This window comes from Argentina silus (assembly GCF_951799395.1).
Source record: "Argentina silus genome assembly, chromosome: 2".
In the NCBI taxonomy this organism is placed as follows: domain Eukaryota; kingdom Metazoa; phylum Chordata; class Actinopteri; order Argentiniformes; family Argentinidae; genus Argentina; species Argentina silus.
Genome location: NC_139656.1, coordinates 25,261,342 through 25,287,155, shown reverse-complemented (window position 1 = coordinate 25,287,155; position 25,814 = coordinate 25,261,342). Strand labels below are relative to the sequence as shown.

General features: G+C 43.7%; 1 protein-coding gene across 1 annotated transcript in view; it reads left to right on the top strand.

The window, feature by feature from the left end:
- Positions 1-25,814, top strand: part of LOC310815792 (seizure protein 6-like) — a gene marked incomplete at its 5' end in the record, with an annotated part of 99,814 nt that overhangs the window by 59,735 nt on the left and 14,265 nt on the right. The window contains 4 exons of the mRNA XM_083685715.1: positions 14,045-14,237; positions 21,948-22,133; positions 24,797-24,965; positions 25,594-25,760. Of these exons, the coding sequence (XP_083541841.1) occupies positions 14,045-14,237; positions 21,948-22,133; positions 24,797-24,965; positions 25,594-25,760 (715 nt within the window). The remainder of the gene's footprint in view (positions 1-14,044; positions 14,238-21,947; positions 22,134-24,796; positions 24,966-25,593; positions 25,761-25,814) is intronic.

Below are 25,814 nucleotides of genomic sequence, written 5' to 3'. Positions count from 1 at the left end.
CGGGGGGCGGGGGGCGGGGGGGGCGGAGAGCGTGAAAGTCAGCGGCTATGATCCACTCACTTAGACAGGGAAGGCCAGTCTCCAGGCACCCGCCACTCACACAGATAATAATAAAAAAAAACACAGCCTTGATTGGATGGGAAACACTGACAAGACTCTTTGAAGGGCAGACTCGCGCCATCTCCTTTGACTAATTAGGTTTCTTATGGCTATGCTTTTCTCCCATGCTCATTGCACTCCCTTTGACTCTCCTTTCAGCCCTCGGACATGTCTCCCCATTCCACTAAATAGGGCTGGAGGAGAGGATGGCCAAACATGGCCTTCTTGGTCATAGTAGCAAGCCCGCCCCCCTTACCCCCCCCCCCGCCCCCCTTCCCCCCTCCCCGATGTGAGCTACAGTATTTACAATGGCATTGAATGAATGTTGTTTGTTGAACGTTGAATGGACATGGGTTATCAAGGCACTGGATTTCAGCAAAGACTTCCTGGGCGAGGATTTCTGGTGAGTGTGCTCAAGTCCCCCGCGTGGTCAGGTTGACAGCGGGGATGGTGTGCAGCATGCAGGGTTCCTGCTGATAGTCACTCATCATTGAGGGTCAGTGTGTACTGCTCTTACTGCTGTTTCACATAGATAAGTGGACCGAGAGGCTATCTGCAGCCCAGAGAGCACCGCATCATAATCTCACCGACTCACATTTCCCCAGTCAGGCCCCTGCTATCTTCGCCTGCTACAGTCCACTTCATCCAGATAGCACAGCAAAAAAAAAAAAAAAAAGCCTACTTATTTCCCTTGGTGAAATGACCCTATAGATTACAGCCCTCTCTATTTTATTTCTTTTTTGCACTCTTTTCCTTAATTGTTATATTGGGGGTTCTGGTATAAATGGTTCTCTGAAGAGCCAGCCATCTTTGTCCGCACAGACAGCTCTAGCCGGTTGTCAATCAGCGCTCTCTCAGCCTAATGGAATTCCACCAGTAATGAGCATTGATATTCCCAAGCATGGTCTTGCAAATGACTATTGAGCTCTTTCAAGTTCACCATGGTCCACTAGCACTTAATCACCACCACACCTCTTCAAACTTCTGAAAACTATTCTCTCACCTTGGAGTTGGGAGTAGTACTGTAGTAGCAGGTATGGACAGAGCCAGAGGGATGTCAATCATAGCTGATGGTTGGATATCGACAATCATTCGGGTTAAGCTTTGGTTAATTAGTGTGGTCAGAGATTATATGAGTTACTCAAACAAGCTGCCAAGTGGGAATTGGCTGGCCCACCATTCTGCGTAAACATGGTGTTGTACTTAGTAAATACATAATATAAAATTGTCATAACAATACAAAATTGTAACAGTTACTTTTACAAGCCACAACACCCCGCTTTTCGACGTTGTAATCAAAGTGGTGGGCTAGCCAATTCCCAGCTTTAAGATGAAGGGGACCAAGCCAAGTATTATCCAGAAGTGTATCAGTCATTAGTTTTGCTCAGTGTTTACAGTAAGATGTGTTTTCTGAGGCGGATGTTGTTGATACAGACTTTACATGCTAGACTTACTCTCCATCTCCCTTATAGTGGGAGAAGAAGATATGGGCCATTTCTTCCCAATAAAAGCAGACTTATTTAATTATTTCTGTACCCAGAGAGATGGGACTGTGATATTAGTGTTGTAGCACTGTCTCTTTGAAATCCATGACACAAATGGCAGCGCAAATCAATTCATTTCTACCCGTGCCAAGAAAGATCAAAAAAGATTATATCATTTAATATCATAAGAAAAACTCATCATTATTCAAATCAGTGCTTGATCCCTTTTATTTTAAGAGTAGAGTCATTCGTGTCATTTTGCAGACACTAATCTTCTTTTCATCATGGTTGGAGATAGAGATGAAATGGATTGTTGCTGGAGCTTTGTGTAAATTGATTGCTTCCACCTTTCTGATCAGCTCAGTGTGTCCTGCCAGAGTTAAGCTAAGCACTCCATCCAGTGGGGGGAGGAGACTTCCCTCTTCTGTTTGATTGGATTACGGAGATTGGTTTGCGTGATCAATAGGTATGCTATGATATTCCACCAAAGCAGTGATGTACAGGCACTATTTATTCATTTAGTGATCACACACTCACTCACACGCAGTTTAATTTCCTACCGATAGAAACTAATATAAAAGTGATGACTGTTAGACACAGTGAGTCATAGACGTTGTGTTCATCGTGTGTATTTGTTATCTATTCACAAAATGTTTAAAAATAGTAGATTTGACACAATTTTTTGGAAAACAATTTCCTGTATACCTTCATAGGGACTGGATTGACACATCATACTCAGGATAGCCAGGCTACCGTAAATAGATGCTATTTATTCATTCGTTTTCACAAACAACCTCCAGAGTCAGATTTTTTACTGGAGTTGGTATCCCAGACGCTGACACATGGAACACCTCCACTTAGTCTTTGTAGTGAACAGTAGGGACGCCGGCTGGCCCTTCCACTGAGCTAAGGAGCCATAGGAGGGAGGCTCCAGCTCAGCTGTAATTGGAGAAACCTTGTTGAGTGTGCTCCTCTCTGGGGGGTCTGGCCTCCTCCACGCGCTGCCTGTAAGGGACTCATTATCCCCGCAGACGGACAGGCCGGCAGCCAGACGAGGTGAGGGAGTAGCGGAGGCAAGGACAGGAGAGGAGAGGCACAGCGGAATAAGCCACGGAGGAGGAGGGGGTGCGCTGGTTTATCATTAGGATTCTTTATGTTGCTGCTGCCCTAATTAAGCTGAGGCCTATCGACCGAGACAGCTGTGTAGGCTTTCCAAGCACGTACCAGGCCTGCCTGCCTGCACCCCGACACCTCTCTGGCCCTCCAAACCAACGCGCTAGCATGTCAAAGAAAGGGAGGCAACACATAATCAAGACGAGACCTTTTCTGTGTTCGGTCAATGCTCCTTTCAACACACTTGCGTTACACGCAGAGAGGGAGGGCAAGCGAGGATGAAATATGTATCAGAGAAATTGACTGCAATTAGCTCGGTTGCTCAACCTCTCCGCTAGAAGTCGACAACGCCGAATACATTATTGTTTCTTGTAATTCTGTCAGGATAGTGAGTTAGCGATAGTGTTGATCTAACATGGCCAGCTCTCTTTGAGAGAGGAAACAGTGTTGTCAGTGTTTGCAGTAGCCGTCTCATCAGACCTGGGTCCAAATAGTATTTGCATTTGCTTGAGAGTCTGCCTCGAGTGCCAGATGGGCGGGATTTGCACTTTTGGGACTATTCCAATGGCAAACTCAATCAAGCACAGATTCAGTAAGTATATTTTTTATATTTATAAGTTTACTTATGTGTTTATTTTCTTTTAGGGGTACATCAGCTTTGAAATTAATAAATAGAATTTACATTCTGTCAGATAGCATTCCTTGCATCATTTCTACTATTTTTTCTACGCATCTATTTTTATCTAGTTCTTTTTTTCCTCCTGCTCCAAGCCCCACACATACACATATACACGCATGTACTGTAGATAGGTATTTATAATGATTTTAAATAGTATTTGAACCCAAGTCTTGCGCCTCATCCAGACAGAAACCGACATGGTCTTGAAAAGAGCTGTCCTCAGATGCTAGCTCCTCTGTACCTCTCCCAGCTACGGTTACCTCAGGGTTTGATAAAGGACAGATGTGTGTTTCCACGGTTGGGCATGCAGAGCCACTGAACTGATCTGGTTAGTAGTGTTTTAGTTTGAACAAAAACCCTGTGGGTCAGCTATCAGCTCTCTCCAGGCCATCTGTCTCTCTCTCTCTCTCTCTCTCTGATTTATTCACTCCCCTGCCCAGTGTTCTACCTGCCCCTGTCTCAAGGGGTTACCAGCTGGCACACTCCTGTCCCACCTTTCAAGTCCCTTTTCAAAGGGCCAAGCTCCTGTGCCCCCCAGCTGATTAGAAAGAGAGAGAGAGAGAGAGAGAGAGAGAGAGAGAGAGAGAGAGAGAGAAAGAGAGAGAGAATGTATAGAGAGGAATGAAGCAGAGGGTCTTTGATGCTTTTTCAGAGTCTGGGAGACTGGACGTGGTCAATTTCTACTGGAGCCGCAGAGCATGGGTTTTGAGAGAGTTCCATTTTCCATTAACTCCGAGGCAGCATCATTCAAAGCAGAGTAGAGAGGGAACTGTCACACTGGCTGATTCCGAGGTCAGGCTACACAGATATCATCTCACTATCACACTGCGATTAGTCCCACTTGTCGGCACTTCATTTCTCTCTCTCTTCCTCTTCCTTTGTCCCTCTCTCTCTCTCTCTCTCTCTCTCTCTCTCTCTCTCTCTCTCTATCCTTGTCTCGATCGATTCCCTGGAACACACCCTGGGATATGTTATTGGGAAACAGGGACCAATTAAAATGAAGGTAAATTGGGCTCCCTCTCAGCTGTGGTGAATAGCTACAGCTGTGCGAGAGTTGGGATCAGCTCTAATTAGCCGGATAGGCGTCTTAATGCTAGTATAATGCACCACATGTTACCTGACAGATGATGAACGTAAATGAGTTAACGTGTTTAATTGTATGTAGGATTATCATTTGATTGGGATACTGCTGATAATGACCTCGGAATTTCTCGCCTAGTCTAGGTGCAATTAGTAGACGTCATTTGCATAGGGAACATGTGGAATCATTTTTCTTGATTTTGTGGGTACAATGTGACAAATGCAGATAATCCATAGTAGCTTCAGGATGTCACTGGGTTTGCCAAGTGTTTACAGCCTATGCCCACTCAAGGGTTAACGATTGCTACTTGACAGCTCCCCTGGGACTCTGCTCCCCCTGACTCCAATCAATAGTCATGTTCATAAACATGGCCAATTGCTGACACACAGGCCCTTCCCCATGCTGAGAGAATTGCTCTATCGATTCCAGCGCTCTCATTTTAATTCCACTGTTTCTGACAAAGGCAGCTAAATGCATTTGGCATTGACCCTGACAAACCATGGCAGGATGTATATGTGTTTCTCAGTGATGTACGCCTCCTCGTTCACTTAACAAATTAATGGTGGGGAAGGGCAATGTGTTACAGCCAAGACTCCAGAGGGAGAGGGAGGGAGAAGAGAGAGAGAGTTTTCTAGCTTTTGTCCTTTTTCCCATTGCGTTTGCAAAAATAACCAGCCTATGGGGCCTTTAGCCTCACTGCAAGAGGTCATGTTGTAGTGAAGAGTGCATGAGCGCATTTTAACATGGCGGTGGCGTGGGGGTGGGGGCATTCATTAAGTCAGTGAGTCAATGTCCCTACAGATGTCCCTTAGTCCAGGACCCACCACAATCCTCTCCTCCAGACGGCAGCCCAGGACACGGTGGGGATCCTGCCCTGCGCTTGTAATAGAGGTTGAGAAAGGCAGGGTGGCTTTAATGAACTTGAGATGAGATGAGGAGAACCTTTCATCCCCAGCCTTGAGGGGGGAGGGGGGGAGGAGGGGGGGTTGTGGCAGGACATAAGGGAGGGCTGTCTGATCCTGATGAGCTTTTTAGGATGTCAGGGCCTGGGCTGAGATGAGTTTTCACGGGCTTCCCATCCCCGGGGGAATGATTTCAGGTGACACTAATTGCTCCTCCACCTTAGCGAGCTGTCATAAAGAAGAGGAAAGTGTCTGGGAGAAAACTCTCTGTCCTCTCTATCTCTGTCAGCCGTGCAAGGGCATTATGAGGCGTGATGAAGAGGGGAGAGGAGAGATGCATGCAAGAAAATAAGCAGGCAGAATCACAAATGCATGTATTCAAATCTATGCAAAATTGCACTCCGCCGGAAATATTAAAAACAGAATGTCCAGGTTGAGCAGCACCTCTGCAAGTCAAGTCAATTGCTCATATAATGGAGATGTAATATGTTTCATCACTATATTTCATAAGAGCATTTCAAAATATTCAAAGGGCCTTCTTTAACCTCTGCCCCCTGCTGAAAAGGGACTTCCTCAAGGAGAAAACTGTTGTTTCAGTGAGTTCATTGTTGTGCTGTCAACAGCTCATCACCCCCAGGGATTCATTGTCCATTTACAAATCAATCTATTCCAATGCACCCATCCAATCTCTTTAAGCGCAGCAAGCTATGAATGTGGACTTAACCACAACAATAATAGCAGCAATAGGCAGGTTGTTATTGTCTCAGTGTAGTGCGCTGTATAATCAACACAATACTGGCGCTCGTTTTGTTGATTGCCCCGTCATCATTGTTTGAGACCTGTGTTTCTGAATGCTGGGATGGGATTGTGGCGATAATGATGAGGTGAATGTTCAACCCAGCTAACCATGCATACAGAGTACATGACAATGAGTGTACAGTCTGTAGGGGGGGGGATATGAATGGAGCTTCAATTCTCTGCTAAATGCCTGTCTTTATTTTGGCATTGTCCGGAGATGCTCACAAAACAATAACCGCGGATGACTGGCACAGGGCAGATTGACTATGTAGAAGGACCATTTGGAACACCTCAAGATGGGGTGGTTTGTGGAAGAGCAGCAGACCTCTGAGACAGATTGTCAGAATGCCCTCAATTATGACCACAGGTTTAGTTTGACTTGCCACACCATTTACAGGGGAGAATCACATCATCTCAGGTGCCGAGCCGTTTTTGCATTTTGATGACATACCTATTGTTGGGTGTACACAATGACTGTTTATCCTGGGTGCTGCAGACGGCCATTTATATGTATGGCAAGGCTTATCCATTTAGATGACGTAGCAGTCCATTCTACACAAGCCAACGACTCCTCCGAGACATTACATATGCTCATTGCAGTGTGCCACCAGATGTTTTCAACAGTAAAATTAGCGGGAGCGAATTTCCAGTGAATGTTATCTGAGTCATCAAGCATTCGCTTGCCTGTAAAATTATTATTACAGTACATGATGAATGGCCGTACTGGAGTGTTTTTTTTCGACCCTGTATTTTATGTGTTGCAATCACATTTTGAATTGATTTATCTACGAACATATACAGAAAACAAGAAAACAGAATGGCCTTCTCCTGTTAAATGCTTTTTTTTTCTGCATCCATACTATATCTATTGAAACATATTTTCCACCTTCGCTGTTTTTGTATTCTCTGAGTTGCCCAAGGTCTGTTGGAGGCACTGTCTCCTTGCATTATGGGTCTGTTCATTCAAATCTTTTGATTGAGGAAACAATGGCCATACACTGGGGCTCACTCATATCTGTGATGAGGGCGAATGAATTATTTTAATGGAATACTGAAGAGAAATGAAACTCAAAGAGCACATACCCAGAGGACAGGTAGAGTTGAATCAGTATTGATTGTAACGTTTTACAGAACATTGATGTATCTTGGTATTTGTTATGTACAGACCCTTTGGACAGTCAAATGTCCGTTATACCTGTGTAGTAACACTGCAATTACGACAGTAACAACATTGTCTTGTTATTGTATTGTGGGGGAAACATAATCAGCAGCTACATTTTCTTCTCTATGACTGCCTATTAATCAGGCGCATGTCTGTCCTGCATATAAGAGTCCAGACCATCAGTTAGGGGAGATGTCTCTTCTACTTCCAGCATTGTATGTGTGTGTGTGTGTGTGTGTGTGTGTGTGTGTGGGAGGGGATTAAGTAGGAGAGAGACCATGGACTGTGAGTGAAGGCATTAGAGAGGAGGGAAGGCAGAATTGGTTTTAAGAACATTGAGTTCCCAAGAATGCTGTGTTGTAATCAGTGTCCTTGGTCCATTCTTCTATTTTTATCAGTCTGTCTGTGTCAGTCAGTCAGTCAGTCTCTCTCTCTCTCTCTCTCTCTCTCTCCATCTCCCTCTCTCTCCATCTCCATCTCTCTCTCTCTCTCTCTCCATCTCCCTCTCTCTCCCTCTCCATCTCCCTCTCCCTCTCCAGTGAATCATCTGGACACCATCCAACCAGCCACCTCTCTTACAATATTTAACTTCAGCTATAGTTATTTCTTGTAAACAATGAACTTGCAAAGAGGGTCATTCAATACTGTACAGTACATTAACATCGTCCTTGTCTGTCTGTTTTACGAAGGCCTTTTCCTCTGAGCTCCACCCACCACATATTTACAATCGATATCATGGGCCTACACTGTCCCTATGCACAATACACGTTTCAAACGAAACATCGTACTGTTGATACTTTCAAAATTCTGGAAATAGAACAACACCTTTTGGTGCAGATCCACAGTAAAACACAGTTCTCTGCTACTTGTTTGTTTTTCTTGGAGCCAGTTACTCCAGTGGCTTGTTCCCAATGGGCTCCTGAGGGAAGGCTTTGGGGTATGAGCCAAGCCTGCTCTCATTATGGTTCCTGTGGTAGTGTATATGTATGTGTATATATGTGAGCAGGGCTCCCTATGGGCCCCTGGCTACAGTGCTGGTGGAGATAAGCGGCCAGGTCTGATGTCTCCTGACATGGGCAATGATTCATAATTGAGGCAGGACAGCTGTTCCTGGCTGTACTGACAGGTCCCAAGGTGGATGACAGATGACAAGGTCCTCTGAACCTATGCTATCTTTCAGTGCAAATTCCCGCTGTCTGCTGGACCGTCCCTAAGGAGGCTGCCGTATATATCTAGGCGGAGTGATGGCACAGGTCAGCAGACTGCCTGTGTCTCTCTCTCTGTCTCTCTCAGCCTTAAAGCACATCACAACACTTGAACATCCCAGCCTACAATATAACACTAGATTTCTTGGTGCGTATTTGCTCACATAACACATCCCGTGTACACTTGTCCATCATTTCCAAGCATATTGTACATACTGTAATTCTCACACTTCCATAGCATTCATTTTCTCCCTTTCTCAAAGACCTGACACTGAATAAATGGACATGGAGAGAAAATAGAGAGCTTTAAACTTCCATGACATTTCTTTGTTCCCATCTCTTTGTTTCTCAAGGTGACTGCATTTCTTATATTTCAAGGTACCTGTATTTCACACACACACACACACACACACACACACACACACACACACACACACACACACACACACACACATACACACGCAGGCATGCTCACATGCGCACACACACACACACACACACGCAGGCATGCTTACATGCGCACACACACACACATGCAGGCACGCTCACATGCATGCGCAAGCACACACACACACACACACACACATACACACATACACACACACGCTCCACACTCTGGTGGAGATAAAACAAAATGTCAGCCACAGCAGGAACATTCTCAAATCTCAATGTGAAAGCGATGAGAGACCGTAGTTTCAAACCTCAAAATCCTTTTAGGAGGAAGTCCTTGGGAAGAGATGGCTCTCCTGGGTAGATCTGCTAACATATACAGTATACTGTATGAACTGTAGTCTCACATTTGGGATTATTGAGCCTTGTTGATCCTCAAGTACCCCTCACAAGACAGAGTATTAGCAACACTATACATAATATTAAAATAAAAAAATACATCGTTATTATTCTTTCGAAGGCGCTCACTTCCATAACTTTGCCTCAAAACAAACATCTTACTTTGGACTGCAGATGAAAGGGATTATCCCTGAGATGAAATGCGACTTTCCCAGATTTTCTTTCAGGTTCCTATGGGGCGGCTTAGTCTATAGTAGCTGAAAGGGATGTTGTAAAAATCTGTTGTAATGTTTTTATGCCCTCTTCTTTAATACAGGATTTCGCCTAGTCTCTCCAGCTTTCCTTGTCACGCTAACACATATCCACACATGTTTACAAAATTCCTTGCTTTATACACACGCACACCCACACACACACAAATCAAAGTTTATACCTACAGTACTAGGACTTGGACTTTTCAATGTTACTTAATATCCAGTAGTGTCCATTCCAGCCTTACATACAATTTGGTGGCACTGACACCCAAAGGCACGAGCATTGTACTTGCTGTCAACAAAGCACTTGCTGTTATTGGAGGAATGTGGGGGGGGGCTGTGTCAGTGAAGGAATCCTGTCATCTCACTGCTCCCATTGAAGAACATTTTAGAATGCAGGCCAAATACCTTGAGCAGCAGGCTGATGTTTGTGGAGAGGGAACGCTGACTGAAATATGTATGAACCTTGCATGGCAGGGGCATGGTGGAATGTCAACTATTTCTCATCGATTTAACAGATATGCATAATAATAGAGAAGATGTAACGCACACCAGAGAGAGGGAGGACGCGAGTGAGGAGGAGAGGAGGCGTAGAGAGAAAGGAAGAATAGTTCAAGGCTCCCACTTTGTATTCTGCCCTGCTTCCCAGATCAATTCAGAATGGAGCCCTGACCACTGTGGAAATAGCTCAATATGAAGTATTTCAGATAGCCATTCTTTACCTACTGTACAATGTTGACATCCTTAAACCAAATACCAGCTGTTTTCACAACTATTCAAGCATCAAACCAACAGTCAATCATGACAAAGAGAGTTTATCTCACATCCCTCTTTATTTGTCCATAAGAAAGAAAGGTCTATTTATTTGCAGCTGCAAATGGCAATGCATGGCAATTTAATATACAAGACTCTTGAATATAATGAGCAGCCTTTTTAAATACTTACCTTAGCCTGCTTTGTCATGCATACTGCCTTCCCTTTCAACCTAGAGAGCGAGGGGGACTGAGCCAAAGGCTTTATCCTTGCCATTGCCCTTGAGAGACAACTGAAAGACAGACTCTGATCACGTGGTATCCTTTTTTCACACTGCACTGTTGTTGAGGTTAATGCGCACTACACAGTGATGGCATAATCAGAACCAGTGTTATTTTAGAGATACACAAGCTGTGATTGTTAGATATACTGTAAGTTGAATTTGGTTAGGACAGGTGACACACAGGGAACATGGAGCCTTATCCTCCAAAGTCTGATATAAAACCCTGTATCTAGAATAATTCCCATATTTCTGTTAGATAACTCAGTCTATGCTTGCACGTCTAATTTTTGAATTTATTGTTGAATTTACACGTTACTGTATGAATGTATTTCGAACTAGGTGAACATCTACCGGTGAACATCTTCATCTTCATCTTCATCTCTTCATGGCTTGTTATTTGCCTTTTTGAAATAGTTTGACGGTCTTGTTACAATACAACCCAGCCGAGGGTCTGGACAGGAAGACACAAGAACCAGATTCCACTTATGCAGATTTATTAAATAGATTGTGTTTCTCTATATTTACAAACTCAGGAACGTGTAGACATGTTGGAAAAAAAGGAAATCAAAGAAATAAACAAACAAGCCGACTATTGTCATAGTATACTGCTCACCAGTTTCAAATTATTCAGCGTAGTATCCACACTCTAGGCCCATGCACTCCCTGAAGGCCAAAACTCTACTGTTTAAATACAGCCATCAATTTTCCCACCCTAACAGGATTTAACCAATTGCCTTTCACACAGGGGGTTGTAAGTGGTCCTTAACCTAAACAGGTAAGTTTTCCAACATTTCTATTTTCAATTAAACACTTCAGTTCTATTTAGAAAAAGTAAGCTTAAGGTAAGTATATTCTACATTTACTAAAATATTCAAGCACCATGTCTGAACAATACAAATCCCATAATTTCCCAATGACGTCATCATCGTGCGACGCTCTCTATTAGCCAGCGTTCGGTTAGTAACAACAGCGGGAGCTGATGTGTTGGCATGCGTGTATGCTTCCAGCAATTTATTGTAGATGGAAATCAATAAAAGTGAGTGTGTAACTGTAACAAATGTGTCTGTATACTTTGTAACTAATTAACTAAAGGATGTGCAAGGTATAACAAGGGGTCAGAAAGTAAACAAAATAAACAGGCTGCATCACTAGCATAACACAGTATGAATGCTCTGAATGACGTGACCACTACTGCATCTGAAATGAGACAATAATTAGTAACAGAAAAATGAAACCTGATACCAGATGGATGGAGTGTACTGGTTGTGAGTGTAGTAAGGGTAAGGGGCAAGGACTTATCATAATGAGAGTAACAGTCACATCTACGCTCTGACAGGGCAGGAGTAAGCCCCTTCTCACCCATCGTGCAGACCCCTTCAACCGAATGACAGGTAGTCAGCGCAGCCAAATTCATTTTGGTGGCGGTGTCTCGCCTGGTGCTCATCCATATTGCAGCCTGCCTGAGCTTTCTCAGTCCGCCTCAGTGACACTCTCATTACCCCTGGGAGATCAGCCTATAGGAACGCCACGCCACCCCTGCGGATCGTCTGTTTTCAAGGGACAGGCTGAAAATATCACCGCCGGCTTGCCGTAGATGCAGTATCAACATTTGTTGGAGATGATCGACCTTGTGCGATAATTCCTCTGGAGTCTTTCAGATGTGTTATCCGTTGCTGCTCTCGTAAAATAACCGGTACAGTTTTCTGAAAGGAAGCAGCTGTTAAGATTAAGTGGGACAATCTTCGTGGTGTAAACATCAATTTATGAGGAGACTAACCCCCTTCATAATCTCTCTAATACTTCATTTAAAATGTACAGTATGAAAAAAAAAAAACACTTATATTTTTTCCAGATTCAGAAGTATAGTCTCTTCTTTAGGTGCAAAATTGGTACTTAAAAATCTGGTTTATTGATGATAAAGCCAATTGTTAAAGGTGTAATCCGTAATTCAAACAACAACAAAGTGAGCTCCCCACCACTTCTTTTGGTAAACAGCTGAGGGATGGGGCTGGAGAAATGTACCAACTCTCAAATTCATTTTCATTCATTTTTCATTCATTCTTTTTTTTTTTTTTTTTTTTTACAAACAATGGAGTAAAACAAGTTTATCAAAAAAATATGTGATCTGATAAAGGGGTTCCAGGTGGTTAAGGGTTAACATATACACTAAACGTGATATCTAGCATCGGAGAAATGTTAGCAAGCTAACGTACATACTCACGAATTGTCCGGTCCTGGTTAACCAGCTAACGTGTTGAAGAATCAATGGCTATGTATCATGAATTAAAAAGTCCAAAAATGGATGTACGCATTACAGATTACCCCTTTAAGTCCAGTATGATCATACCCTATACAAATCATAATTAGCTTTAATAGCTTCAAATGTTTCAGCAGAAAAACTGCCATCAGATGTTCCTCCCCAAACTGTGGCACATGATAATTGTCCCGTTATTCATGCCGGTAAAACGACATGCCATCCTCTGGAGTGCCCTCCAGTATGTTCAGCTGCAGCTGCTGTTCAAACCTGTTGGGGAGATAAAACACAGCTGTCAGAGAGGCTGACAGAAAAGTGGAGAAGAGAAACATGCCGTTATTTTTTTTTTTTTAACTATAGACACAGGGTCTGAATACTAAAGGGGATAAACCCTCAACAGCCTACTGTGCAACGAACCATGCATAGAATGATCCAGGCAAACTCTGCAGTCTCTCTCCAATTCGCATTCTTCTGTCCGGTAGACCCCCGGAAAAAAATTGGGCAGATAAAATACATCCTGCTGCCTGCTGCTTTTAATGGAAATTGAACAGGAGACAGCCCATTTTTCAAAGCAAATATTTAAGAGACTGACTGTGGTTTGAAATGAGACAGGAATGATGGGGGTGTCAATTGAATTAAAATGCCGTCTGATGTGAGCTGTGACCACACAAATCGCCAGTAGTCATGGTTGTGTGATGGTGTCTGGGGCACATACGCCTGTGCTGGCTGGGGGAGAACAAGGGGACCATGCTGTAGCCCATGGGCCAGACACACTGTTATGACAACATGAGTACGTGTAGTAAAGTAAGATGTGGTGTGGTGGGGATAGATTATAGTAGCAGTATTTGTGCTTGTTTGGTAGGATATTGTATCACATAGACACATTTGAAGCAGTGTAGGCTGGTGGAGGTAGAAATCGAAGGACGGGCTCATTATATATAATGCATGGAATGGAATGAGGAATGCTGCTGATTTTGATCCCCTGATTTTACGATAGACATAACCTAGTTATACAGTCTCCCATGCTGCTGTGTGGTAATCAGAATATAATCTAGCTGGTCACCTGGTTGTATTGGTTCCTGACCAGGTATAGTTTAGCATCCAAATTAGCACTAACATCAGCGGGCTGTTTGGTGACTTTCGATTTGTCTCCAGGCCGAACGTGACGGTGTCTGCGTGTGTTTGCAGGTGCTGAACGTGAGCGTGTCCGAGGGGGAGGCGGTGACTGTGGAGGACATGGGGGGACGGGAGCCCTCCATCCTGGCAAACGAGTCCGTCCTGATGAGAGGCCTCGTGGTGCGCAGCTGGAGCAACCAGATCTCCATCCGTTTCCGCAGCGACCAGCAGCCCCGCTCTGGCTCCCTCCTGCTGCGTTACCAAGGTGAGGTCATGAATATGAGCACTTTACCTCACACCGCCACTCAACACTCTCACCTCGGCGTTAACCCCATTAATGCCCCTCTCCCTCTAATGTACATGTGATTAGACACCTGATGCACACTTACCATACATGCTTTTGAAACGATGGCACAATGTAACCTGGCGTCGCCCCGCATTCGCCAGCCCTCTTTATGCTGATTGCTCTTGTCGCTTGTAAACACGGCTTGCTCATGTTCGCCTGAAAATATGACAAGGGCTGTCATTTCAGCCGTGCAATTACATGGGAGAAGTATTGTGCTAATAGACATTTACAAGGCTGTCAGATAGCAGAGGGCTGTCGGGGCCCCCTCTTCCTCATCACACCGCTGTGTTTCATGTGACAACACGAGAAGGAGGAGGAAGAGGGAATAAAACAATAACAACGTTAAGCCAAATTCTTTTGTCTCTGCAAACTAATGAACTATGACAGGCTTGCAGAGGAGTAGTGTATTGTACCGTGCCTCTAGAATAGAACCCATAGAACACAACATCTCTGCCTGTTTAACTCCTTCCTGTGTCTCTTTGGCATGTAAGCAGTAAATGGCAGTGATTTGTCAGAGATCGTGGACACTACAGCGGTAATTATTGAACTCTTCAAACAGATTGGCCCTCCATTTAATACCACATCCCAGATTTGAACTGTTTTCAGCAGTATGTACAGTAAAGCATTTTACATCCATAAACAGTAGATTAACCTGACAAAACAGTTACTGCTTAAGTAGTTTTATGATAAATTGAACTTACATAATATCTGATTATTACGTCTGTTGTGCACTTCTTGTGCCATAAAGACAAAGTAAACCAATCTATTGTGACCTGGTGTGGCTACAGGATGTTTTACACACCCACACAGGAGCAGAGTGAAGCAGAGATGGGATGGGTTCAGGCGTGGGTCAGACGTGGGTTAGACTGAGTCCACTGTGAGTGACTGATGAGAGGCATTCCTGCGGCTCTAATGGATCAATTATTCCTACTTGTGCATCATGACTCAGAATGCAGCTAGGCATATGTGTGTCCCAGATAGCCATGAAAGGACTATCATATGTTGTATTGTACAATACAATACGCTTCACACCGTTATGATTTGAAACTCCCATTTGTAACTGTGTGAAATGCATTCTTAGATGTATGAATGAGGTAATAAAGTGGGACCTTTGTGCACTCTATTCACATTGTTCTTTTGATTCTGAAGGATTGCGAAGGAGAGAGCAAAGCCTCCCTCAGAGCAGGACCCTGTAATGAACCAGTGGGTAATATAGAGCCCTATTCTTTCGCAACTCTCCCACACACCTTCCAAACGGCACCGTTAATATGTATGGACAATGTGAACGGCATTGAGCTGGCAGCACAGACCGCTTTATTGAGGTGAACATTAAAGATTCATGTCTCTCAATAATTCACAAAGAAACAGGAGAATAGCGGCTATGCCCTGGAGGATGGAGGCAAACAAACCATATAAGAGAGGTGAATAGCGATGGAACAATATGAGAGAGGAGAGATATATGACCTTAACTTCGATTCAGAGACAAGTGAGAAGGCCTTGCATGTAAAAGCAATTACACACATAGCTGAAATGAATTCGCAGATTCACAGTATATGAACTCTGAAGTGACAAAACCACTATTAAAGACAGAGTGATCTTTGTTCCTATCTCTGGGTTGGTGGAACCTTGGTGGCTGGTCCTTTAAAAGGCGTCACTCACAACAATAAAAGGAAAGCTGTGCTCAGTCAATGACTTGGCGCTCACCCATGAGTTGGTTGTGTAGCATCATCCTATATGGGGAAAGACGCCGCAGAGCCTCCTGTTGAGCAAGCCACCGCCTCATCATAATTCCCCCTGATCGCCAGACAAACGGTTGCATAACAATCAGGGATTTATCCTCACACACTGAGCTATGAACATACCCACACAAATCTTCAAAGGAAGGCTGTCAGCCTCTCATGAAGCATGGTTGGGGTACGAAATGCACCATGTTGAAGTGATTCAATGCTCTAGGTATTGTATTTGATGTTATGCCAGGTTTTTAAATTGACTCTAATTGATATCAAGCGTCATGGCAGTTTAAAATGCCTTCACACTGTGCCCATTAAAATGTTATGGTCGTGAATGCAACAATAGTGGCTGATAAAGGTGTTATGTATGGATCTATGTGAGACAAGGGACTCATGTTGTTGTCTGAGCAGCTGGTCTCAATTTGAAATGATAGTCTAAATGTGTTTCCTTGTATTTGGAGCCTAAGGAAGGTGCTTTTCCAAAGATGTTTTTTTTCTTTCCTGTAGATATAACGCGAATTGCAATATCACTTAGTCATGCTTGATATTATCATCCTTGAATTAATGATTTTATGCATATCCACACACTCCAGCTGTGAAGGACATTTGGAGCAATTTAGAATGATGCTCTCTAATCTATTTATACTCCTAAAGCATGACGGAAACGTCTACCTTTTTCTAGCAAATTCCAAAGGCTATCACGGCGGTTAGATCTTTTGAGATATTTCAATTTGTGTTCATCTCCGTGGTGTGTGCAATCACCTTGTCCTTTTATAATGAGGTGTGAAAAATGTGATGGGACAGGCGTTAAGAAAGAGACAGATCTGGAGAGAGATGGATCTCAGCCCTCAGTCATTAATATCTGCACAAAACTGCACACTCTCGCTGAGATGACAGGCTGATGAATGCTGCAGTATAGCATTAGCAGCACTCTTACCACTCGGGGGAGTGATTACTATGTATGCGTGTGTGTGTGTGTGTGTGTGTGTGTGTGTGTCAGTGTGTGTCTACCCCTTCTTTATAAAACTCACTCCTAGGTGTTAAACACTGTGTGCAGTGCATACAGACTATACAGGGCAGACCTTCTGGCAGCAGGCAGACCTACTGGAGAAAGCAAACATTGACAAAGCCCTCTTATGAGATTCCTCATATAGGAGTTGACTTTCGCTGAATCTCGACCGGTACAGAGTACAGACATGGTTCTTTGATCTATCGATGGTACAGAGTACAGACATGGTTCTTTGGTATTTTATATACTGTAGAGGAACGAAAGGGCATCCATCAATGACATAAGTGATGGCTTGCTTATTGTATCCCAAATTATTTTATTTTTTTAATATATATTTGTTATAAATATTTGTTATTTATATATATATATGTTTATGGTACTACCTGTGTTTCTCAAAACAATTTCCCGTCATGTATGATTTACTCTACATCAGCAAGCAAATTTTTTCCACAGACCCCTCATTCACTGTGTTGTCAATAACACATGGGACCGAATTTTCCAGTAATACCAGTCCAATTTCCCTGACTGCCAATGTTCTCTGCAGCCACGTCAATCACATTCAATTATCCCCAATGAGGTCTGATGGGCAGAGCGGAGCAGAGCACTAAACACATTCCCTCTGCATCCCATTAGGAATTCCCAGGCCAAAGGGGAGAGATGCATCTTTGACCTGCTCATGTAACATGCAGGAGTCTTAAGAGAGACTTCCCATGGCTGTACCACGCAGGGTTCCATACCCCAGACAAATCAAGTCATATAAGTGATTATCACCAACAAGCCAGTGTGCATGGAATGGCCAATGAAAATATCATGGCTAAGAAGCCATCTACTGACACACACACACACACACACACACACACACTGTATTCACATTTGACTGATGTGTGGTTTGCCCCTTTTAGTCTCATAGTGAATGTTATGTGTTCCATATGGGTGCCCGGTTTGATTACATGCTCAGCGAGAACATGTGTCTTGTTGTTCAGTATCAGCATTAGTGTCAAACACAGCCCTGGGAGGCTAGTATAAGTAAAAGGGCTGGTGAATTATTCTGATTTTAAGTATATGTGAGCCCTGGCTCTCTGGTGAAACATTACCCTTAAACAAAGATCAATAGTATTGTGCCTGGGTAAAAGCAATTCAAACCGAGAGAGCCACAGACCACAGTTTTGCTCTGATGTATTGATATTTATGTGGTTGGGTTAAACACTCAATTCCAATGGTCAACTGCTCAATAAATGCTATTAAGGAAAAATAACTTTGGACTACGGCCAATCCCGTAAATGAGAGGTTACCTGTTACTTTCTGTACTGATCAGTAGGGAAGTCTCCACAGCACACAATGCATCACTGCTTGTGCTATGGGCTTCCCTGTCACCTGTCACTGGTGGTTAGTTTCTAAGGATCAGTAATGATTGCAGGTCATAATCAGTAACATTGATTTACTATAGTAAAGTCACGCAATCTATATGTTACAGATAACTAATTCAACCTGCCATATCAGGTTAGAGGTCATATTTCAACTCAATATTCACATTATCTGTGATGATCTTTTTAGCGTGTGTGCATGCGTGTGTGCGTGCGTGTGTGTGTGTGTGCGTGCGTGTCTGCGTGTGTTCATACTAGGCCTAGGATAAGGGTTAAGGTTAGGGTTAGGTACAGTAGCACTTTACATTAAAGAAGTGGCCAAACCTACTGTAAAGTGTCGATATGCTGTAGTGTCAATAAATGACTACTTAAAAACAAAGAGGAGCCTGCTTCTTGCGTGTGCACCCAACCTCCTTTACTCAGCCAGACCTACTGGCCAACCTGGCAGGCACCACCGTCACTGAGCCACGTTAATCCCCTGTCTACCTTCCCTCATCAATACCTATTGACCTTTCACTGATGAAGCAGCAATGGTCATTGATGAGATGACATGTTAATTCCAACTCCCAAAACTGTACCTGTCACTCAGAGCAGGGCAACACAACCTCCTCTCTTCCCCTCCCCCCCTCCCCCCCCCCCCCTTCTACCGGGGCAGAATAACAGAGGACATTACCCTAGCATCTGTTGCCTGAGGCCCTACCATCACCTAATCTGCCCGGCTGCATCTACTATGGAACCATTACTTGTAATAGCAAAACAATCAGACTTTATGGCCCAGTACAACGTACAATGGAATGGAGGGCGGCATGTAATTTAATTCTTCTGGGATTGGATCCACACATTAAGTCCTCGCCTCCAGCACCTCCACTGTAAGGGCTCAATATGAGATGGAGATGGTGGTATGATAATGGCAATGACTGGGCTCAGTGGAGCCAGTGATAAACTATGAATTGAATGGATGACCTAGGGCGACTGGACTCGTACTCTGCGGCTCATTGATTTACTGCGGTGAAGACTTGGCTGCTTCATTACCGAGGGAAAATGTTAGCGCAGGAAGAATGACCCGGTCCATTTGATTGGAACAGGCTGTATGCCCTCAGGATGTGATTAATGATTCAAGATTGATTGATTGACTCTTGATTGGTATTTGATTGAATAGATTTAAGTGGTAAAACACCTGGAGGGTCGGCCTTTTTCCATATTGAGGTAAAAAAAAAAAAGGAAAAAAAAAGTAGAGCTGTCACAATCAAAACATAGTAGCTAGTTAGTCCGTTATGACGTAGACCCTGTAATATCTATGAGCTCTTGCATGCAGTGTGTAACCCAACAAAGTGCCAAACTCTTTATTAGTGCTATAATACTCTTTATTAGAGTTATTCCAGTGGTATTACTGCCAACAATAGAATGGTGATATCCTGTGGGTGTCAGTTTTGCAGCCCTGAACGGCTGATGATACAGTGATCCAGGTGAAACGATGATTTAATGCTCCATTACAGTCAGGAGAGTCGTACACACGTTTATGAGGACACCATATCATACGTCAGAGCTGCTGCCCGGCTGCAACACTGACTAACTGCCACTTGTAGTACATCAAACAACAACAGGACACCCTTCAAAATACAACCGTAACACAACAATGGGGAGAAAGTCCAATTAGAGTATGTAGAAAGAGCCTAAGTGAATCCATCTAAACACACAAGACAGTAAAAAAACCATTGCCTTTGTCATTCGTATTGAGTTTGATTGCTCAGGGAGAGAGCGTCCTCTACACTCAGCACTAATATCCAAATGTGCTTTGGCAGGGAGGGAGAGGCCTTGGTGTTAAATTGCCTTTCCGAAGTGTACTTTTCCTTAATGCCTCGTGTCGGGCGGCAGTGGGCTGTAAAACTGCTAGCTTTAATGTGGATGTTCATATGCAGTCATGAGGAGAGAGGGATTTAAAAGGCAGTGATTATGCCGTTTGAATGGGTTCTGGAATGCTTAACCATTTTATGTATCGACAGCCTAATGCTCCCGTGCTCAGTCACTGCACACACAGGGAGCGCCCCACAGCAGTTGTCGCCTTTTAGTGCTGCCTATGGTGCGCTGGGGGGGGGGGGTTTGTTGGTTAAAAGCAGAAGGAGGCAGTGAGTATGATAGGTTTGTTTGAAATGTTTCCACCTGTGTGTTGATTCTGTCTAACTGACGGATCAGTAACAGCTCGTTTCCGATCCGCCAGCTTCACCAAATCATATTCATGAGGAGATACGCTGAACAGTCGTGGTCCTCCATGGCGCCCTTCGATTTAGAATCTCTCACCCATAGTGCTTCAGGCTCTGCCCACCTTTGGAAGGTTTGACTTCATCGACTCGTCTCATTAGTTTTTTGCCGGTTGTTGAAGTTCTATGGTCTGCATTGGTCTTTGAAGTGAGACACCTGCGTCTTGCGCTTCTTTCTTTCTTTCTTTTTTTTAGTACTTCCAATGTTATTTAAAAGGCTGTTTTTGTTGTCGTTTTCTTTCGTAATAGGTGCAAGGTTTTAGTTTGGTTTGTGCTGGACTCCAGAAAGGTACTTTTTACGGGAGACGATACTAAGAGTAAGGGAGAGCTGAGTGGGCTTTAGACAAGGAGAGAAGAAGCCTGTTTTATAGCTCCCATTACCAACATGGTTAGCTCCATCCATCATCCAAGGCAACTAATGATTGCTACCATACATCCCATGTAGCACGATTCGTTTACGGACAGGGACGAGGGACGCGGAGGAAGTTGAAGCACATTCATCTTGCTGCGCTGGACTCACAAGCACCTTGACAACTCCAACAGAGGCAATTCTTCTCCTGACTGTCACATTAAAAGGACCTGCTCGGATATATTGAACTGATCTGCAAGTCTTCTTCCTCCTCCATAAGTTCTGTGCAATCATTTGGTATACCGGAGCCCACATTCAAAGATGTAGCAGCACACTGCAACTCATTAGCCATCGCAAACATGCCACAATCTGTTTGCAGATGTACTTTTAAACTACAAATAATTGCAACAGCAGGAGTGGAGTCTTTATCATCCAAGCAGAAGACTGATGAAAAACAACCCTGTTTGACCCAATTCCACAAACCTTCACAGACGAGTGCGCATTTCCCTCTGAGTCTGAATCGGTGTCTGTTTGTGTTATTAGAAAAATAACATGTTAATAATACAGAAACAAATAAATATCTGCCATCGTCCTTAAGCATCTTCGCTAGCTGCTCTGCTCTGTGTGTGTGTGTGTGTGCGTGTGTGTGTGTGTGTGTGTGTGTGCGTGCGTGCATGCGTGTGTGGAGTTGGCTCATTGGAATGCATGGAATGAAATGAGAAATTCCTCATTATATTCCATGCCTTACAAAGATCCTCCGATTTCTACCTCCACCAGCCACCCCTGGTATGTGTGTCTGTGTGTGTGCTTGTGCACCCATAAGTGTGTTTGAGTATCTAACAAGTTATCCCTGATTAAACCTAAATATATCTCTCTCTCTCCCCCCCCCCTCTCTCTCTCCATCCCTCTCTCTTTCTAGCATTCGTGCTGAGCTGTGCCTTCCCCAAGGAGCCTGCCAATGGAGAGGTGTCAGTGACTAACCTCCATGCAGGGGGAGAGGCCTACTTCCAGTGCCTGACTGGTTACCAGCTGCAAGGCCCCACCATGCTCATCTGTCGCAATGCTACCACCCCCTACTGGAGCGGGAAGGAGCCCAGGTGCCTTGGTAAGAGCCAGGTCACGACAACTGCTTCCTGCCTGCTAGACACACACACACACAGACAGATGCACGCACACACACACACACACACATACACACACACACACACACACGTCAGCTCTTCAACCCCAGGATCCATCCAGCCTCGCAGTCACAACCAGCCCCTTAGAGGATGGCAGAGAAGCTGACAATTGAGCAAAATAACATTTCAGCTGAATGATTAAAGTAATTAAACTCTCTTTAAATGGATTTGTTGTTGTTTGGATCCTTCTGCCCAAAGGTTAATTGAGGTTTATTGTGTGTTCTATGGTGCCAGGCTCATTACTGTTGAAAGTTTATTTATGTTTTCCACCCCCCTCATCACCAGACTTTTTAATCAAACTCTTTGTCAGGGAGCAATAGTTCAGTTGTAAAACAAAGACATTCAGTGTAACCTGCCAACTAACATAACTAGCCCTACTTCCTCTCAAGAAGGTATAGTTTTCAATGTGTTCGGTTCTAAGAGATGCATTCTGGGGAAATGTTTCTACGTATAGAATCACAAGTGGGTCTGGGCAGATCTACAGTACATCTACCCATAACCAACATACACACTTGTCCGCAGACATGTGTCTCCATGTAAAGTTAGGCCCTGCGTGAGCTTTTATTACGTGTGGGTCTGACATCCACCTTTGGCCCAGGGTTGATTGGTTGTGTTCCGAGGCCATGTCTGTTTGTGGCTGATTACCACCATGGGGAGTAGCAGCAGTGCTATGGAGACTGGCCATAAGCAGCCCCATTTGGACCTGACTACCTTCATTAGGACTGGGCTGCATGGCTAACCTTCACCTACTCTGAAACAGTAGTACTGGCTCCTCTGCCCGCTCCACTCTCATTCCCTGTAGCTGTTCTACACTGATACTGCTGCTCTCTTTAGAGGGAGCACACACACACACACACACACACACACATATACACACACACACACACACACACACACACACACACACATATACACATCATACACATGCACACACACACACACACACACACACACACACACACACAGTCAGTCCCTGGTGACGAAGCGAAAACACGTTGTTTTTTTTTAAATTGAAATACAGAAATACCTCTTGCATAAATATTCAGACCCTTTGCTATGACACTCTTAAAATGAGCTAAAATGCAAAAATGTCATCAAATCACTCTAAGTTGAATTGAGTCCATCTTAATTCAAGGATAATAGTTCATGTAATTTGGGAATTAATATCTTTGTTTTTATAGGGTCTGATTTGCATAGGAATTATATTATAATTACACACTGTGTACATTGGGATGTCACTACCAACTCAGCAAATTTCATAATTTTCTCTTGATCCTGGCAAACTCCCCAGTCCCTGCCGGTGACAAACATACCCATAACTTGATGCAGTTGTTCTTCACACGAGAGATGGTGCGGAAACTGCATTCCATGTGCTGGATTTGCACCAAACTTAATGCTTTGTAGTAAAATCAAATAAACACATTTCCAGCCACTTTCTTTGCTGTATCACTTGAATTCATTGTTGCAAACACAATTATGGATATGAGATAGATTATTTTCCATTAAGGGATTCTTTTTGGCCACTTGATTATAGACCAATTTTGTAGAGTGACTGAGATGTTGTCCCATCGACTGTGCTTTTTCCTCTCCACCATTCAACTTTGTAGATTTTTGTGAGTCTCCCCAGGCCTCAGGGTTGCATTCCTGAGCAGTTTTGTTCCTCTTCATTTGCAGTTTGTAATGTTTGTAATGACAGTTTGTAATGACAACCTGATCCACACAGTGTGTAATTGATTCCTATGCAAATTAGAGACCCTATAAAAACAAAGATATTAATTCCAAAATTACATGAACTATTAATCTTGCATTAAAATGGACTCAATTCAACGTACTTAGCGATTTGTTGATAACATTTTTTCATTTTAGCTAATTTTAAGAGTGTCATAGCAAAGGGTCTGAATACGTATGTACATGAGGTATTTCTGTATTTCAATTTTAATACATTTACTGAAATTTCTAAAAACCTGTTTTCACTTTGTCATTGTGTGTGGATTGATGGCAAATTCTTTTAATTGAATCCATTATAAATTGAGTCCATTATAACACAACAAAATGTGGAAAAAGTGAAGGGGTCTGAATACTTTCCGAAGGCACTATACGTTAGCTCCAGCCATATTGACTCTCCAGGGACAGGGACGGAATCTTCCTCTCTCCAAACCTCTGGTTCTATATAGTAAAGAGTAGCCTCACCCCTGCATATTGTTTATCCTACAGGACATTCAAGTTACTGTAGATACAAACAAGTATATACAAATACTATACATTATAATGCCCTCTTTGTTTGTCCAATAAAAATAAAAGACTATAAAAATAAAAGACTTGTCCTACTTCTACAGGGAATGATGACATATTTCCTGCTAAAACCCTCAAAATATACACCCTTGTCTTTTGTCAACATCAATATGGCACATATTCACTGTGGAATTCCAAAGATATTGATCATACTGTATATGTTTCCATTCCTAGCCTTCAGATTTATGAGTTCTATTTGATTTTTCCTGACATTATCTTTCTTTTCCCTCCTCACCCTCTGTCTCTATCTCCCTCCATCCCCCTCTCTCTTCCATCAAATCCATCATCCATTCAGCTTCCTGTGGTGGAATGATTAAAAATGCTACACTGGGCCGCATCGTCTCTCCTGGTTTCCCTGGCAACTACAGCAACAACTTGACATGTCATTGGGTCCTGGAGGCTCCTGAGGGCCACCGCATCCATGTTCACTTTGAGAAGGTGGCTCTGGCTGAGGACGATGACAGGTAGGTGACAGAGACAGCTGGAGTGAAGCAGATTGTGTGTGTGTGTGTGTGTGTGTGTGTGTGTGTGTGTGTGTGTGTGTGTGTGTGTGTGTGTGTGTGTGTGTGTGTGTGTGTGTGTGTGTGCGCGCATCTCGTCAGTGGTTGCTAATTAGTTGCCAGTTGGACCAGATATGACAGGTCTCACCTCCTGCTGTCAACACCTAACTTTAAGCCCTTAATCACTCAAGGACATGCTTGCTCGGGATTGGCCACCGAATCAATGTGAGTGAACAACTCCAACTTTAAGGGATTGGAGGATGAAATTGAAACGGCATCATGTAATTTCAAATAATTAATGGGATTCCCTCATGCAAATTAATTGAGGGACTACAAAGGCCACCCTGACGCGAGGAGCAGAAAAGTAATTACATTTTTCGATCATAACTACTGTGTCTCAAAGCTATGGTAACAAATGGCCATTTAATGAAGCCGCTAGCTGCCGTCTTATTGAGAGCACTATCACAGGCTTATTACAGCCGCTGAGCGCCACTTCAGACAGCCACTCCCTTTTCTTAGTCCTCAATGAGTGGAATGTGTCCTAACCTCCCTCCCCTATATCTTCTGCATTGTTTTGGGTTGTGCGTTCTAGGCTCCTTATAAAGAATGGGAACAACATTGACTCCCCACCCGTGTACGACTCCTATGAGGTGGAGTACCTGCCCAACGAGGGCGTGGTCAGCACAGGGCGTCACCTGTTTGTAGAGTTCACCACAGATGGGACTGTCACCTCAACTGGAGCTGCCATCAGATACGAAGGTACTGATTGTGTGTGTGTGTGTGTGTGTGTGTGCGTGTGTGCGTGCGTCCGTG